Below are 17,006 nucleotides of genomic sequence, written 5' to 3' on the forward strand. Positions count from 1 at the left end.
ATGGTGTATCTTTCTTCAACAATTCTCTTAGTAGAGATGCCTTCTCCAAGAAGCACAGTATGTATGCAGCAAGGAAGTTGAATAGATCTCGACACCTTTGCAGGTCGCTCTTGACCTGCGGTGGCATGATCCGGACTGATACCTGAACTTGAGTCAATGATACTGAAGAAATGTATCTGATCAGCCTTAATGGAGCACTTTTTGCTGTTGAAAACCAAACTTTCACTTCTGGCTGCCTCCATTAATACGTGTAGGTTTCTGTTATGCTCTTCTTCCTTATGTCCTACTATGACAATGTTGTCTACAATGCACACACAGCCTGGGACCCTCTCCGTTATCTGGTCCATATGCTGTTGAAATATATCTTGGCTGCCAACAGCCCATATGGTAAAAGAAGGAAACAGTAGCTGCCACAGGGTGTTCTGAACCTTGTTAGCTCTTGCGACTCTCTTGACAAGCATTCGGACCAATATCTGTTTTTTGTGTGTTTCGCTCCAGCAAACATTAGGTTTAACTCTTCCAGAGTTGGCATTTTGTAAGGCCATCTCTTTAAGGCTTTCTTTAGCCTCCTCGGGTCTAAACATAGTTGAATTGAACCGTACTTCTTCACTGCAGTAGTGATGGAACTGCACGAGTCTGTGTGATGTTGCACTCATCAAATGATGCCTTGTTTTTCCATTCCATCCAGTTCCATCTTCAACTTTTCTTGAATGGTCATGCTGCATTTTTACAGCAAGGTGATTGGTGGCGTTACAGCTTCTTTAAGGTGTAGGTCTCTGGGTGGCATACTCCTACGGTTTGAGCACTGCCCACTCTGGCTTCTCCCTGCGGTTTGAGCACTGCCCGCTCTGGATTCTCCCTGCGGTTTGAGCACTGCCCACTCTGGTTTCTCCCTGCGGTTTGAGCACTGCCCACTCTGGATTCTCCCTGCGGTGTGAGCACTGCCCACTCTGGTTTCTCCCTGCGGTTTGAGCACTGCCCACTCTGGCTTCTCCCTGCGGTTTGAGCACTGCCCACTCTGGATTCTCCCTGCGGTGTGAGCACTGCCCACTCTGGTTTCTCCCTGCGGTTTGAGCACTGCCCACTCTGGTTTCTCCCTGCGGTTTGAGCACTGCCCACTCTGGTTTCTCCCTGCGGTGTGAGCACTGCCCGCTCTGGTTTCTCCCTGCGGTTTGAGCACTGCCCACTCTGGCTTCTCCCTGCGGTTTGAGCACTGCCCACTCTGGATTCTCCCTGCGGTTTGAGCACTGCCCACTGTGGTTTCTCCCTGCGGTTTGAGCACTGCCCGCTCTGGATTCTCCCTGCGGTGTGAGCACTGCCCACTCTGGTTTCTCCCTGCGGTTTGAGCACTGCCCACTCTGGTTTCTCCCTGCGGTTTGAGCACTGCCCACTCTGGATTCTCCCTGCGGTTTGAGCACTTCCCACTCTGGCTGCTCCCTGCGGTTTGAGCACTGCCCACTCTGGCTTCTCCCTGCGGTTTGAGCACTGCCCACTCTGGCTTCTCCCTGCGGTTTGAGCACTGCCCACTCTGGATTCTCCCTGCGGTTTGAGCACTGCCCACTGTGGTTTCTCCCTGCGGTTTGAGCACTGCCCGCTCTGGATTCTCCCTGCGGTGTGAGCACTGCCCACTCTGGTTTCTCCCTGCGGTTTGAGCACTGCCCACTCTGGTTTCTCCCTGCGGTTTGAGCACTACCCACTGTGGTTTCTCCCTGCGGTTTGAGCACTGCCCACTCTGGCTTCTCCCTGCGTACCTGCTGCTGGACCTTCTGAAAAGTTTGGCCCAGTGTCCTCTGGGCCCACATGCCTTGCCTGTGTCTGCGTATGCTGGCCTTCTACGTGGTTGATAGGAGAGCCCACAGTTATTGCACACCTTGGGCTGAATTTTCTGCCCACAGCAGGGCTGATAGTGCCGGGCTGAATAGGCAGCTGGAATCCCGCCTCGGTCATGTGGAGGTTTCCCCCCTGCCCCAGCCCCCGCTCCAGCTCTCTTTAATGGCGCCCAGGCAATTAAGAGCCGAGCATCAGGATACCCGTCACTTTAAAGGTGGGGATTCTGCCTCCAAGCGCTGCTAGCCAATCAGAGGGCCAGCAGCTCAGTAATGTTGGCAGCGCCACTAGGAGTGGTGGTTACTGGAGAAGACCTGGAAAGCAGGCCCAGTGCCTGAGACCCAGACGCCAAGTAAGTGAGGTGGGGTCAATGGGAACAGTCTGGCAGGCCCCAACAATGGGAGCGGAGCGGGGTAGGGGGGTGCGGTTTCAGGTAGGTGGGTTGTTTGCTGGCAGGGGCCCTCCTTGGGTCACGGATTGCCCATGGAGGAGGGCTCCTCTCCAAGCCCACTGGGAAGTTGGCTTCTTAAGGGCCTCAATTGGCCTATGAGTGGGAAGGCTGTCGTCGACCTATCCCGCCTCTGACTAAATCACAGTGTGACAGGAAAGCGACTAACCTCCCATCCCCTCCGAGCCTGCCTCTGGGGAGCCCATTAAATCCAGCCCGTTGTTCTGCCTGGGTGCCTTAGATATTGTACTGACAGGCATTTCAAACGCTAAGGCTTGCAAACATAGTCTCCCTGTGAAAATTGCCACAAATCTGTGTCCATCCTGTAGCATACTCTCCAGGCGGTGCCCCTTCAGCTATTCCAGGAGGTCTTCCTGCAACGCCCCAACAGGAGTGGAGGCGATCACCAACTCCATAGTTCATTCCGAGAGTTCAGTATCAGTGAAGTCGCATTCTTTTGCTTTCTCCCTGCATTGGTTAACAAAGTTATCCAAGGTCTCGTTGGCTTTCGGTCTATACCACATGAGATCCAGGCAGTGTACCAAGAAATTAACTTTAATCCTGTTTCTGTTATGACCAGCGGAGAAAGGGGACTAGGGGTTCCCTCTCAGCCTTTTCCTGGTTTAACCGTAACAGGGTTTAATTTTTAGAACACCGTGTTTTTAGCTTCCCCTCTGTGAATCCTTGTTCACTGCTCTCCAATTGTAATGACAAAGAAATCAACCTGACAGGTTTTCTTAAATTTAAACAAGAAAAGTGTAAGTTTATTAACCTTCAAACTCTAATTCCGTTAAAACTACTAAAAATAGGCAATGCGGCCACGGCAGTAAGCATATGCAATAAACACACATGCAGGTCGAGACAGAAAAGGGAAAAGAATCAAGGGGAAAGGTTTGAAGCAATAGTTGCAGTTCATTTACTGTCTTTTGAGTTTGATATAAAGTCTTTGAATGCAGTTCAAACTTGTCGTCTCGTTGGGGCCCAGTGCACTTTCAAACTTGTTTTAATGGTTTTCTGGCTTGAGGCTTAGTTTCCTTCGATGGGTCCCTGTCTTTGTGTGAGAGGGAAAGAGAGAGAGAGAGACCTTCCTTCTCTGTTGTCTTCAAATTGTAGCCAGACTCAAACTGTTCTGTGAACACAATTCAAAACCAAACCTGGGCTGGCAGGTTAGTCATGTGAACAGCTTTTCTTTTAACAAACTCTCCTGTGTTTTTGTGGATTCTCCATCTTAGCAGACACCCTCAGTGGGGGTGGGGGGGGGGGGGTATTGAATGTTGGTTTTTTACACATTCGATGTCTGGTGATCAAATTCCATTTGGGTTAATTGGATCAGGGAGCAGTTCCATTGTCTTCTCCAGGCAACTGTCTCTTAGAATGCAAATTTTTCCAGCCATGCTGTGATCTCTTTAAACAAGTCATCTTTTCAGTCCAGCAACAGTTTAAAATTAATGTTTCATATGACAAAATTAATATGCCTCATTTGTGGCAGGTGGGGTCTTCATGACAACTAACCTGACTTTCTAATGTTGCCCATAGTTTTGATGGATCCTTCTGGTCAGCATTATTTTAAAATTCTTTCACAGAATGTGGGCTTCACTGCCCATCCCTAAATGCCCTTGAGAAGGTGGTGGTGAACGTTGAAAGTGGTGGATGGAGTGACAATCAAGCGGGCTGCTTTGTCCTGGATGGTGTTGAGCTTCTTGAGTGTTGTTGGAGCTGCACCCACCCAGGCAAGTGGAGAGTATGCCATCACACTCCTGACTTGTGCCTTGTGGACAGGTGGACAGGCTTTGGGGAATCAAGCGGTGAGTTTGTCACCACAGGATTCCCAGCCTCTGAACTGCTCTTGCAACTACAGTATTTATATGGCTACTCCAGTTCAGTTTCTGATCAATGGTAACCCCCAGGATGTTGATAGTGGGGGATTCAGCGATGGTAATGCCATTGAATGTAAGTATTGGAGATGGTCATTGCCTGGCACGTGTGTGGCATGAATGGAGCTTGACATTTATCAGCCCAACCTGGATGTTGTCCAAGTCTTGCTGCATCTGGACAAGGACTGCTTCAGTATTTGAGGAATTGCGAATGGTGCTGAACATTGTGTAATCATTAGTGAGCATCCCCATTTCTGACCTTATGATGGTGCTAAGATCATTTAGAAGCAGCTGAAGATGGTTGGGCCTAGGACACTACCCTGAGGAGCTCCTGCGGTGATGTCCTGGGACTGAGATAATTGACCTCCAACAACCACAACCATCTTCCTTTGTGCTAGGTATGACTGCAACCAGTGGAGAGTTTTCCCTCTGATTCCCATTGACTCCAGTTCTGCCAGGGAGCGGGAAACAGCGAGAGTGGAGCCGGAGCATAAAGTGACCGGGAGTGAGGGGGTGAGAGTTCACTCAGCAAGCAGGAAACAGCGAGAGTGGAGCCAGAGAATAGAGAGACTGAGCAAGAGTTTGAAAACAAAGTGAACAGTAATGTCACAGGAAAGCTGCAAGGTGATTGGTTGGTGAGTAATTTCTGTTAGGGAATAACTCTAAATAGCTGGGTTAGTAACTAAAGTAAAGGGAAAGGTCTACAATTTTTAAAAAATATAGTAGGTAGTGTATTTTAGGGAACCAAGTGTAAATAATCTCTAATTTTTGAGTAATGTAAGGGAGTAAATCAAGGGTAAGTCATGGCAGGGCATGACCCTCTCCCGAGCAAAACTGGAGTCATTGGGAATCAGAGAGAAAGCTCTCCACTGGTAGGAGTGATAACTAGCACAAAGGAAGATGGTGGAGTGCTGCTCCTGTGCAATGTTGGAAGTCAGGGACACTTCTGGTGTCCAGGGCGAGCACGTGTGCAGGAAGTGTCTCCATCTGCAGCTACTCGAAATCCGCATTTCGGATCTGGAGTGGCGGCTGGAGACACTGTGGAGCATCCACGAGGCTGAGATCATCCTGGATAGCACGTACAGGGAGGTGGTCACACCGCAGGTAAAGACTGCTCAGGCAGAAAGGGAATGGGTGACCACCAGGCAGAGTAGAAGAACTAGGCAGGTAGTGCAAGAGTCCCCTGGGTCCATCTCCATATCTAACAGATTTTCCACTTTGGATACTGTTGGGGAGATAGCTTCTTGGGAATGCAGTAAGAGCACCACAAGTGGCTCAGCTGCACAGGAGGGGAGGAAAAGAGTGGGAGAGCTATAGTGATAGGGGATTCAATCGTAAGGGGTACAGATAGGTGTTTCTGTGGCCGCAAACATGACTCCAGGATGGTATGTTGCCTCCCTGGTGCTAGGGTCAAGGATGTCACGGAACAGCTGCGGGACATTCTGAAGGGGTTGGGTGAACGGTCAGAGGTTGTGGTTTACATTGGTACCAATGACATAGGCAGGAAGAGGGATGAGGTCCTGCAACAAGAATTTAGGAAGCTAGGTAGCAGATTAAAAAGCAGGACCTCAAAGGTTGTAATCTCTGGATTACTCCCAGTATCACCTGCTAGTGAGTATAGGAATAGGAGGATAGAGCAGATGAATGCATGGCTGAGGAGATGGTGCAGGAGGGAGAGCTTTAGTTTCCTGGATCACTGGGTCTGTTTCTAGCGAAGGTGGGACCAGCACAAGTTGGACGGGTTACACCTGAACAAGAACGGGACCAACATCCTTGCTGGGAGGTTTGCAAGTGCTGTTGTGGGGGGTTTAAACTAATTTGGCAGGGGGATGGGATACAGAGTGGAGGTACAGTAGGGGGTGATGCACAGCCAAAAAATAGAAGAGAAACTAAGTTAGTCTGTCAGGCAGAGCAAATATAGACATGTTAAGGCACAAGTGAATCATGCAAGGCTGGATTGCATCTATTTTAATGCAAGGAGTCTTACAAGTAAGGCAGATAAATTGAGGGCATTGATTAACACAAGGGAATATGATATTATTGCTATTACTGAGACATGGTTGAGGGAAGGGCAGGACTGGCAGCACAATTTTCCAGGGTATAGAATCTTCAGGTGTGATTGGGGGTGGGTGGTGTAAAAGAGGAGGTGGCATTGCACTGTTGATCATGGAGTCTGTTGTATATGTATTTATTGTTATACTATCTGTAAAGTGTTAGGAACTAATTAGCTGAGAACCAGTTGTTATGTTTAAGTGTTCCAGTGGGGGGCCTCATTTATGGCTGCACTGAGGAGTCATGTTATATGTAATACAAGAATCAGGCTCTGCAGCACAGAGCATGGTGCTGAATAAACAAGACTGACTCCAGCCTTTTCCAAGTTTAAAGTGTGATTCTTTCCAACATCTGGGGATCAGAAACAACATAAACATGAAACATGGTGGCAGCGAATGTCTGTGAGTAAACCGACAACATTTTTAAAAGCATCAGGTTAGAAAAGTGACCCAAATTAGTGCCAGAGAGAGAGAGAAAGAAAAACTAAGTGATTCGTGCGAAAACGCTAAAAAAAAAACAAAATGTCAGCCGGGACAGGAATGAATGCACTGCTACAACCTATAATGAATTGGGAAGCTATTGATGTCATAGAGGCATTTGAGAAGTTTAAACAAAAGTGCAATTTGGCATTCGGTAGTTTCCTAAAAGGCACTAGTGAAGAGGAGAATGTCAGCTAAATACTTCTGTGGGCTGGAGATAAAGGATTACATTTATTTAACAGCTGGGACCTAAGCGAAGAGGACAGCAGAAACCCAGACAAAATTTTTAAAGATTTAGCACCTGTCTCCAGCCAAAATCAAATCATCAGATATACCGATATGAATTTCAAGGTCTCAGACAGGAACTAGGTGAGCCTATTGACAATTTTGTAGCAAGATTGAAAAATGCAGCCAGAAAATGTAAATTTAAGGACACAGATGAACGGCTGAGAGATCAGCTCATTTGGGGTTCTGCACATCTTGAAGTACAGAAAGCTGTAATTGGACAAGACAAGCTCACAATATCGCAGGCTGTAGACACCGCCAGAGCACAGAAGTACAGAAACTCACAACAGAAAGAATAGATGCTACTGAAGTAGCACCCAGACCATGGCACACTGTAGGAGTCACTTTATTCACACGTAATCAAGAATGGTATCTCATAATCACAGATTACTACTCAAAATTCCATTTTATCCGGAAGATGAAAGACTTGAGAGCCACAACAATAATCTCAACAGTACAAGTTCTGTTTGCTGAGCAAGAGATTCCTGAAAAGTTAATATGTGACAATGGCACCCAATTTACATCCAGAGAATTTAAGGAATTTGCTGACCAGTATGGATTCAACACCATCACCTCATCACCACACTACCCATGGATTTATAGAAAGACAGGTCCAAACAGTCAAAAGAACACTTGTGAAATGCCAAGAGACGAAGGAAGACCCTAACCTGGCCTTATTGTCACTCCAATACACACCTCTCAAGGCTGACATGAAATCATCTGCAGAGCTGTTAAATGGAAAAAAATATAAGACAACTCTGCCAAGCAAAATACATCCTTCAAGTGACCAGGAGGAAGTGAGACAACAACTCACTGAAGCACAGGTAAGAGGAAAGCAACACTTCAACAAATATGCTAAATCCCTACCCGAGCTGTTGAAAGGACAAACTGTACACGTACAGGATCCAATCATGAAAACCTGGAGCCCAGCAAAAGTTGTTAGTGAAGCTGAGACTCTGAGGTCACAAATCATTGAGACCGAAACCGGTAACCAAATGAGAAGGAACCCAATCCATATTCGACCTACACCTGAGCTGGAACAACAGAAAAGACCATCAACAACATCGGAAACATCACTATCCAGCGAGACAACATTAACAACATCACCAGCAAGTGACACAACATCTCCTGGACAACGTGCCAACTCACCACTGAGAACAACAAATGTCAAATCTACAAGATGGAGGCACAACATCTTACCACCCAAGCAATGCCATGAATAATATTAAAAAATAAGAATACAGGCTATACAAGGCTCTAAAAAGGGATTCAGATTATTTCCACAAATCGTATGATAATCTTCTTTATTTATATTGATAATTATATTGATATACACGCATTGTGTTTTAAAATATGTATGTATATATTATACTACCTGTAAAGTGTTAGGAACTAATTAGCCAGGAACTAGTTGTTTTGTTTAAGTGTTCTAGGGGGGATTCATTCACAGCTGCACTGGGGAGTCATGTTATATGTAACACAAGAATCAGGCTCTACAGCACAGAGCATGGTGCTAAAATAAAGAAGACTGACTCCAGCCTTTTCCAAGTTTAAAGTGTGATTCTTTCCAACATCTGGGAACCAGAAACAACATAAAGATGAAACAGAGTCAATTACTGCAGTAAGGAGGGATGATATCTTGGAAGGTTCCTCAAATGCGGCCATATGGGTAGAACTTAAAAACAAAAAGGGGGCAATCACTTTGCTGGGAGTGTACTACAGGCCTCCAAACAGTCAGGGAGAGATAGAGGAGCAGATATGTAGGCAAATCACAGAGAGGTGTAAAAATAATACGGTAATAATAGTAGGGGATTTCAACTTTCCCAATATTAACTGATATAGTCTTAGTGCAAAAGGCTTAAAGCGGGTGGAATTCTTAAAGTGCATACAGGAGAGCTTTTTGAGCCAGCACGTAGAAAGTCCTACAAGAGAAGGGGAGGTACTGGACCTAATCCTAGGAAATGAAGCCGGACAAGTGGTAGATGTATCTGTGGGGGAGTATTTCGGGGATAGTGATCATAACTCTAAGATTTAAGGTAGTTATGGAAAAGGAGAAAGATGGACTGGAAATAAAGATACTGAATTGGGGAAAGGCTGATTTCAATATGATAAAACAGGATCTGGCCAAAGTGGACTGGGAGCAGCTACTTGTAGGAAAGTCTACATCAGACCAGTGGGAGTCATTAAAAAGGAAATGGTGAGAGTTCAGGGCCAACATGTTCCCGTAAAGGTGAAGGGTAGGACCAACAAGTCCAGGGAACCCTGGATATCAAGGGATATAGAGGATTGGATCAGGGAAAAAAAGGAGGCTTATGGCAGATTCAGAGGGCTGAAAACAGTAGAGGCCCTAGAGGAGTATAGAAAGTGTAGGGGAGTGCTTAAAAATGTAATTAGGACAGTGAAGAGGGGGCATGAAAAAACACTGGCGGGCAAGATAAAGGAAAAATCCCAAGGCGTTTTATAAGTATATTAAGGGCAAGAGGATAACCAGGGAAAGAGTGGGGCCCATTAGGGACAAAAATGGCAATCTGTGTGTGGAGCCGGAGGACATAGGTGAGGTTTTAAATGATTACCTTTCATCAGTGTTCACTATGGAGAAGGACAATGTAGGTGCAGAGGTCAGGGAGGGGATTGTGATATACTCGAACAAATTAGCATTGAAAGGGAGGAGCTTTTAGTTGTTTTAGCAGGCTTAAAAGTGGATAAATCACCAGGCTCAGATGAGATGTATCCCAGGCTGTTATGTGAGGCAGGAGATAGCAGGGCTCTAACACAAATTTTCAAATCCTCTCTGGCCACAGGAGAGATACCAGAGGACTGGAGGACAGCGAAGGTGGTACCATTATTCAAGAAGGGTAGCAGGGATAAACCAGGTAATTACAGACCAGTGAGTCTAACATCAGTGGTTGGGAAACTATTGGAAAAATTTCTGAGGGACAGGATTAATCTCCACTTGGAGAGGCAGGGAATAATCAGGGATAGTCAGCATGGCTTTGTCAGGGGGAGATTATGTCTAACAAATTTGATTGAATTTTTCGAGAAGGTGACTAGATGTATAGGTGAGGGTAAAGCAGTTGATGTAGTCTACATGGACTTCAGTAAGGCTTTTGATAAAGTCCCGCATGGGAGATTGGTCAAGAATGTAAGAGCCCATGGGATCCAGGACAATTTGGCAAATTGGATCCAAAATTGGCTTAGTGGCAGGAGGCAGAGGGTGATGGTTGAGGGTTGTTTCTGCGAGTGGAAAACTGTGACCAGTGGTGTACCACAGGGAGCCGTGATGGGACCCTTGCTTTTTGTAGTGTACATTAATGATTTAGATGTGAATATAGGAGGTATGATCAGTAAGTTCGCAGATGACACGTAAATTGGTGTCGTAAATAGTGAGGAGGAAAGCCTTAAGAATACAGGACGATATAGAAATGCTGGTAAGATGGGCAGAACAGTGGCAAATGGAATTTAATCCTGAGAAGTGTGAGGTGATGCATTTTGGGAGGATGAACAAGGATGGTAGGACCCTTGGAAGTACAGAAGGCAGCAGCACAGGTAGATAAGATGGTTAGGAAGGCATATGGGATACTTGCCTTTATTAGCCGAGGCATAGAATATAAGAGCAGGGAGGTTATGATGGAGCTGTATAAAATGCTAGTTAGGCCACAGCTGGAGTACTGTGTACAGTTCTGGTCGCCACACTATAGGAAGGATGTGATTGCACTGGAGAGGGTGCAGAGGAGATTCACCAGGATGTTGCCTGGGCTGGATCATTTCAGCTATGAAGAGAGACTGGATAGACTAGGGTTGTTTTCCTTAGAGCAGAGAAGTCTGACAGGGGACCTGATTGAGGTATACAAAATTATGAGGGGCTTTGATAGGATAGATAGGAAGAAACATTTTCCCTTAGTGGAGGTGTCAATAAACAGGGGGCATAGATTTAGGGTAAGGGGCAGGAGGTTTAGAGGGGATTTGAGGAAAATCTTTTTCACCCAGAGGGTGGTTGGAATCTGGAACACACTGCCTGAAGAGGTGGTAGAAGCAGGAACCCTCACAACATTTAAGAAGTATTTAGATGAGCACTTAAAACGCCATAGCATACAAGGCTACGGGCCAAGTGCTGGAAAATGGGATTAGAATAGATAGGTGCTTGATGGCCGGCACAGACACGATGGGCCTAAGGGCCTGTTTTTGTGCTGTATAACTCTATGAATCTATGACTCTAGGGCTCCTTGATGCCAGACTCGGTCAAATGTTGCCTTGATGTCAAAGGCAGTCACTTTCACCTCACCTCTTGAATTCATCTCTTTTGTCCATTTTAGACCAAGGCCGTAATGAGGTCTGTTGCTGAATGGCCCTGGCGGAACCCAAACTAAGTGTCAGTGAGCAGGTTACTGCTGAGTAAGTGCCGCTTGACAGCACTGTCGATGATCCCTTCCATCACTTTACTGATCAAGAGTAGATTGATAGGGCAGTAATTAGCCAGGTTGGACTTGCCTGCTTTTTGTGTACAGGACATATTTTGGTGTCTTCCACATTGCTGGGTAGATGTCAGTGGTGTAGCTGTACTGGAACAGCTTGGCTAGGTGCGCTGCTAGCTCTGGAGCACAAGTCCTCAATACTATTCCTAGAATGTTGTCAGGGCCAATTGCCTTTGCAGTTTCCAGTGCTGTCAGTAATTTTTTGATATCACATGGAGTGAATCAGATTGGCTGAAGACTGGCATCTGTAATGCTGGGGACCTTCAGAAGGAGGCCGAGATGGGTCATTAATTCGGCACTTCTGGCTGAAGATGGATGCATCAGATAAACTAGAGGCATTGATCCTGCACAGACCTTGGCTTCCTCCGGCAATCCTAATTTTTATAGCTTACTTCTCTGCATCCTCAACCTCCTGGTCTGGGAAACAGTTCAATCCTCCACTTGAACAGTTTGAACTCACCTGGGACATCAGGTGTTTTCCAGTCCATCGCTGGAAATCTGGCTGCCATTGCCTAACCCTTCTACTCTAATTCCCCCTAAGGAACGAACCTTGCTTTAATAGTTGCTGCAAATTGTGATGTCTGCAGAGCTGAGCAGGAGCCATGCCCTGAGCTGAGCTGCTGCAGGGCAGGCTTGTGAGCTTGTAGGCGGAAGGGGCCCTCACGCTGGGGTCAGCTAATGGCGCGTGATTGCAGTGACAGCAGGTGGGGATCCATGCCAAATCACAACGCTGCACAGAACTCTGTAGCTGAAACTACCAATCATTTTCTTCCCGGCTCGGGGCAAAACCGGAAGTGCGCTCAAATCATCTTCAATCTCTATTCACACTGTCGCTCTCCCGATGTGAGAGGTGTGATCCAGTCGCAATGCTTCAGGAAGGGATTCTGACTTGAGCTGTCATTTTCAGCTGCTGATCAATGCTGGTGACTTACTAGCACTGCCACCATATTGTATTATCTCTTTCTAGATTAATATAAATGAAGCTGAATGGCAGACATAAAGGTTTGAATCTGGAGCTTTGATGGAGACTTGTTGCTTCAGCTGACAGCCGCTAACAGACTGTGCAAAAGAAGTGAATCACATGATATTGCATCGCTTCCTGAGATGACAATACAGACTTATAAACATATATTTAAATAATTATATTTAACATACTCACAAAATACACTATCACGACAATAGCAGGAAAATGTCACTTGATTAAATCTCCAGGAATATATCAAACCAGAGTTGGCGACTCTAATTGATTTGTTCTTGACCCCAATGGCCTCTCTCGGTGATCCTACACTCTGCCACAACCTTCACTTCACCAAGAGAGCTATCGGCCTTCTAACCTAGCTGTGATGCTAGTGCCGGGAGCTGGAGCTAGTCAGATTACACCTAGCAATCTATAGTTTCAGCCTTGTTGAATGGTGGCCTTTGTCCCTGGGCTGGATTACAAAGTGGAGAATATGTGTTATTGTCACATAAAGCTCTGTGTCCAGTTCTGGACACTACACTTCAGGGAGGATATACTGACCTTGGAGGGTCACCAGAATGACACCAGGGCTAAAAGGGTTAAATTATGAGGTCAGGTTGCATAGACCAGGCTTGTATGTCCATGAGTTTCGAGGATTAACGGGTGATCTGATTGAAGTGTTTAAGATGATTAAAGAATGTTCTTAGCTTTGACAGAGAGAAACTATTTCCTCTGGTATGAGGATCCAGAACAAGGGGGCATAACCTGAAAATTCGAGCTAGGCCATTCAGTGGTGATGTCACAGAAAGGGGAGTGGAAATCTGGAACTCTCTCCCCTCAAACCAATGAGGGCTGGAGGTTAACTGGGGCTTTCATTGACAGAGATGGATAGTTTTGTTGGGTGAGGGTATCAATGGATATGGAGAAATACTGAGTAAATGCAGTTGAGGTACAAATCATGAACAGGCCTGATAAAAGAAAAAGAGAGCCTTGCATTTATATAGTGCCTTTCTCTACCACTGGACATCCCAAAGTGCTGTACAGCCAATGAAGTACTTTTGAAGGAGCAGCCAATTTGTGCACACTATGTTCCGTCAAGCAATAATGTGATAAAGACCTTTTTTGTGATGTGGATTGAGGGTAAATATTGGGCATGACACTGGGGATAACTCCCCTGCTCTTCTTTGAAGTAGTGTCATGTGATCTTTTACACCCACCTGAGAGTGCAGATAGGGCCTTAGTTTAATGTCTTATCTGAAAGACGGCACCTCCAACAGTGTAGCACCTTCTCAGTACTGCAGTAGAGTGTCAGCCTTGATTTTTGTGCTCAGTCCTGGAGTGGGTCTTCAACCTGGAACGTTGTGACTCAGAGACGAGAGTCACAGCTGAGGGACTGAATGGGCTCCTGTTGTTCCTGTGTGACAAACTCGATGGGCTGAATGGCCTCCTCATGATCTTATCTTCAGAACAGCTCCTTTTATCAGCAATATAGGGTCTACTTGCAGAGATGGACTGTAGAAGCAAAGAACTGTTCCAGCTCGTCACTATGATGGCAGTTGCCATGGTGACAGTGATGATCATTGCTATAGTGGCTGTGTTGTCCATTGACATGGTGACTGATGATGCTTAACATGCTGGCTCCTTGTTCTACAGACACGACGGGAGATCATGGCACGAAGACTCTTCACCATCACACTCCTGCTGACAGGACTGAGCGTTGCAGTGAGCACCAAACCTGCCTGCAGGATCCGCATTACATCCCAAGGCCTAAGACTGAGTAAGATTCTTCACAGAGACCTGCAGCCCAGGCCCTGGGCCCAGGGGGCTGCTCCTGACAACATAATCACAAGCTTATTTTAAAATGGTGTTTGAGAAAGGTTGAATGAAAGTGAAAGTGCAGAGATTGAAATGAGATATAACTGGAAAGGTGTGGGAGAGAGCTGTTTCCTGACATGTACTCTGCGCTACCCTGTTGGAGTTGGCAAGTTGCTAACCACAGCCAGCAGGGAGACAGCGAGAGAATAACCTCTCCTCCTGTGACACCATAACTGGGAAAACCACACACACAATTACGGCAAACCATTTCGCAGATCAAGTGGCAGGGATCGTCACAATATCTCACAGAAACATCCAGAAAACACACCCACACACACCAACACACACACACACACCAACACACACACACCAACACACACACACACCAACACACCGACACACGAACACACCAACACACACACACACCCACACATACCAACATACACACCCACACATCCACACACACCAACACACACACACACACACCAACACACACACACACCCACCCACACCAACACACACACACACCCACACACACCAACACATACACACATCAACACACACCCACACACACACCCACACATACCAACATACACACCCACACACACCAACACACACACCCACACACACCAACACACACCCACACACACACCAACACACACACACACCCACCCACACCAACACATACACACATCAACACACACCCACACACACACCCACACATACCAACATACACACCCACACACACCAACACACACACCCACACACACCAACACACACCCACACACACACCAACACACACACACACCCACCCACACCAACACACACACACACCCACACACACCAACACATACACACATCAACACACACCCACACACACACCCACACATACCAACATACACACCCACACACACCAACACACACACACACCTACACACACACCCACCCACACCAACACACACACACACCCACACACACCAACACATACACACATCAACACACACCCACACACACACCCACACATACCAACATACACACCCACACACACCAACACACACACACACCAACACACACACCCACACACACCAACACACACACACACCCACCCACACCAACACACACACACACCAACACATACACACATCAACACACACCCACACACACACCCACACATACCAACATACACACCCACACACACCAACACACACACCCACACACACCAACACACACCCACACACACACCAACACACACACACACCCACCCACACCAACACACACACACACCCACCCACACCAACACATACACACATCAACACACACCCACACACACACCCACACATACCAACATACACACCCACACACACCAACACACACACACACCAACACACACACCCACCCACACCAACACACACACACACACCAACACATACACACATCAACACACACCCACACACACACCCACACATACCAACATACACACCCACACACACCAACACACACACACACCAACACACACACCCACGCACACCAACACACACCCACACACACACACACACACACATACCAACATACACACACCCACCCACCCACACCAACACACACCCACACACACGAACACACATACACACACCAACACACCAACACACACCAACACACATACACACACACATACCAACATACACACACATAGACACCAACACACATACACACACCAACACACACCCACACACACACCAACATACACACCCACACACACCAACACACACCCACACCCACACCAACATACACATCCACACACACACCAACATACACACCAACACACACACACACACCAACATACACACCCACACACACCAACACACACACCCACACACACCAACACACACCCACACACACCAACACACACCCACACACCCACACACACCAACACACACACCAACACACACCAACACACACACACACACCAACACACACACACACACACACACACCCACACACACCAACACACACCCACACAGACCCACACACCCACCCACACACACCAACACACACCCACACACACACCCACACACACCAAGAGACACCAACACACACCCACACACACCAACACCCACCCACACACACACCCACACACACACCCACACACACACCCACATACACCCACACACACACCAACACACACCCACACACACACCCACACACACACCCACACACACCAACACACACCCACACACACACCCACACACACCAACACACACCCACACACACGCACGTGCGCACACACATGGAGGGTGATGGTCGAGGGTTGTTTTAGCGATTGAAAGCCTGTGACCAGTGGTGTACCATGGGGATCGGTGCTGGGACCCTTGCTGTTTGTAGTGTACATTAATGATTTAGACGTGAATATAGGAGGTTTGATCAGTATGTTCATAGATGACACGAAAATTGGTGGCGTCGTAAATAGTGAGGAGGAAAGCCTTAGATTACAGGACGATATAGATGGGCTGGTAAGATGGGCGGAGCAATGACAAATGGAATTTAATCCTGAAGTATGAGGTGATGCATTTTGGGAGTACTAACAAGGCAAGGAAATATACAATGGATGGTAGGACCCTAGGAAGTACAGAAGGTCAGAGGGACTTTGGAGTACTTGTCCATAGATCACTGAAGGCAGCAGCACAAGTAGATAAGGTGGTTAGACATATTGGATAATTGCCTTTATTAGCCAATGCATAGAATATAAGAGCAGGGAGGTTATGATGGAGTTGTATAAAACACTAGTTAGGCCACACTATA

General features: G+C 46.8%; 1 protein-coding gene across 3 annotated transcripts in view; it reads left to right on the forward strand.

Annotated features, from left to right (window-relative positions):
- The window catches only part of pltp (phospholipid transfer protein), a 698,920-nt gene that overhangs the window by 197,356 nt on the left and 484,558 nt on the right, over positions 1 to 17,006 (forward strand). For all 3 annotated transcript variants that reach the window (XM_068048032.1, XM_068048031.1, XM_068048033.1), the window contains exon 2: positions 14,049 to 14,172. In XM_068048032.1, coding sequence (XP_067904133.1) covers positions 14,049 to 14,172 — 124 coding nt within the window. The remainder of the gene's footprint in view (positions 1 to 14,048; positions 14,173 to 17,006) is intronic.

The sequence above is a fragment of the Heterodontus francisci genome, chromosome 16 (assembly GCF_036365525.1).
Source record: "Heterodontus francisci isolate sHetFra1 chromosome 16, sHetFra1.hap1, whole genome shotgun sequence".
Classification (NCBI taxonomy): Eukaryota; Metazoa; Chordata; class Chondrichthyes; order Heterodontiformes; family Heterodontidae; genus Heterodontus; species Heterodontus francisci.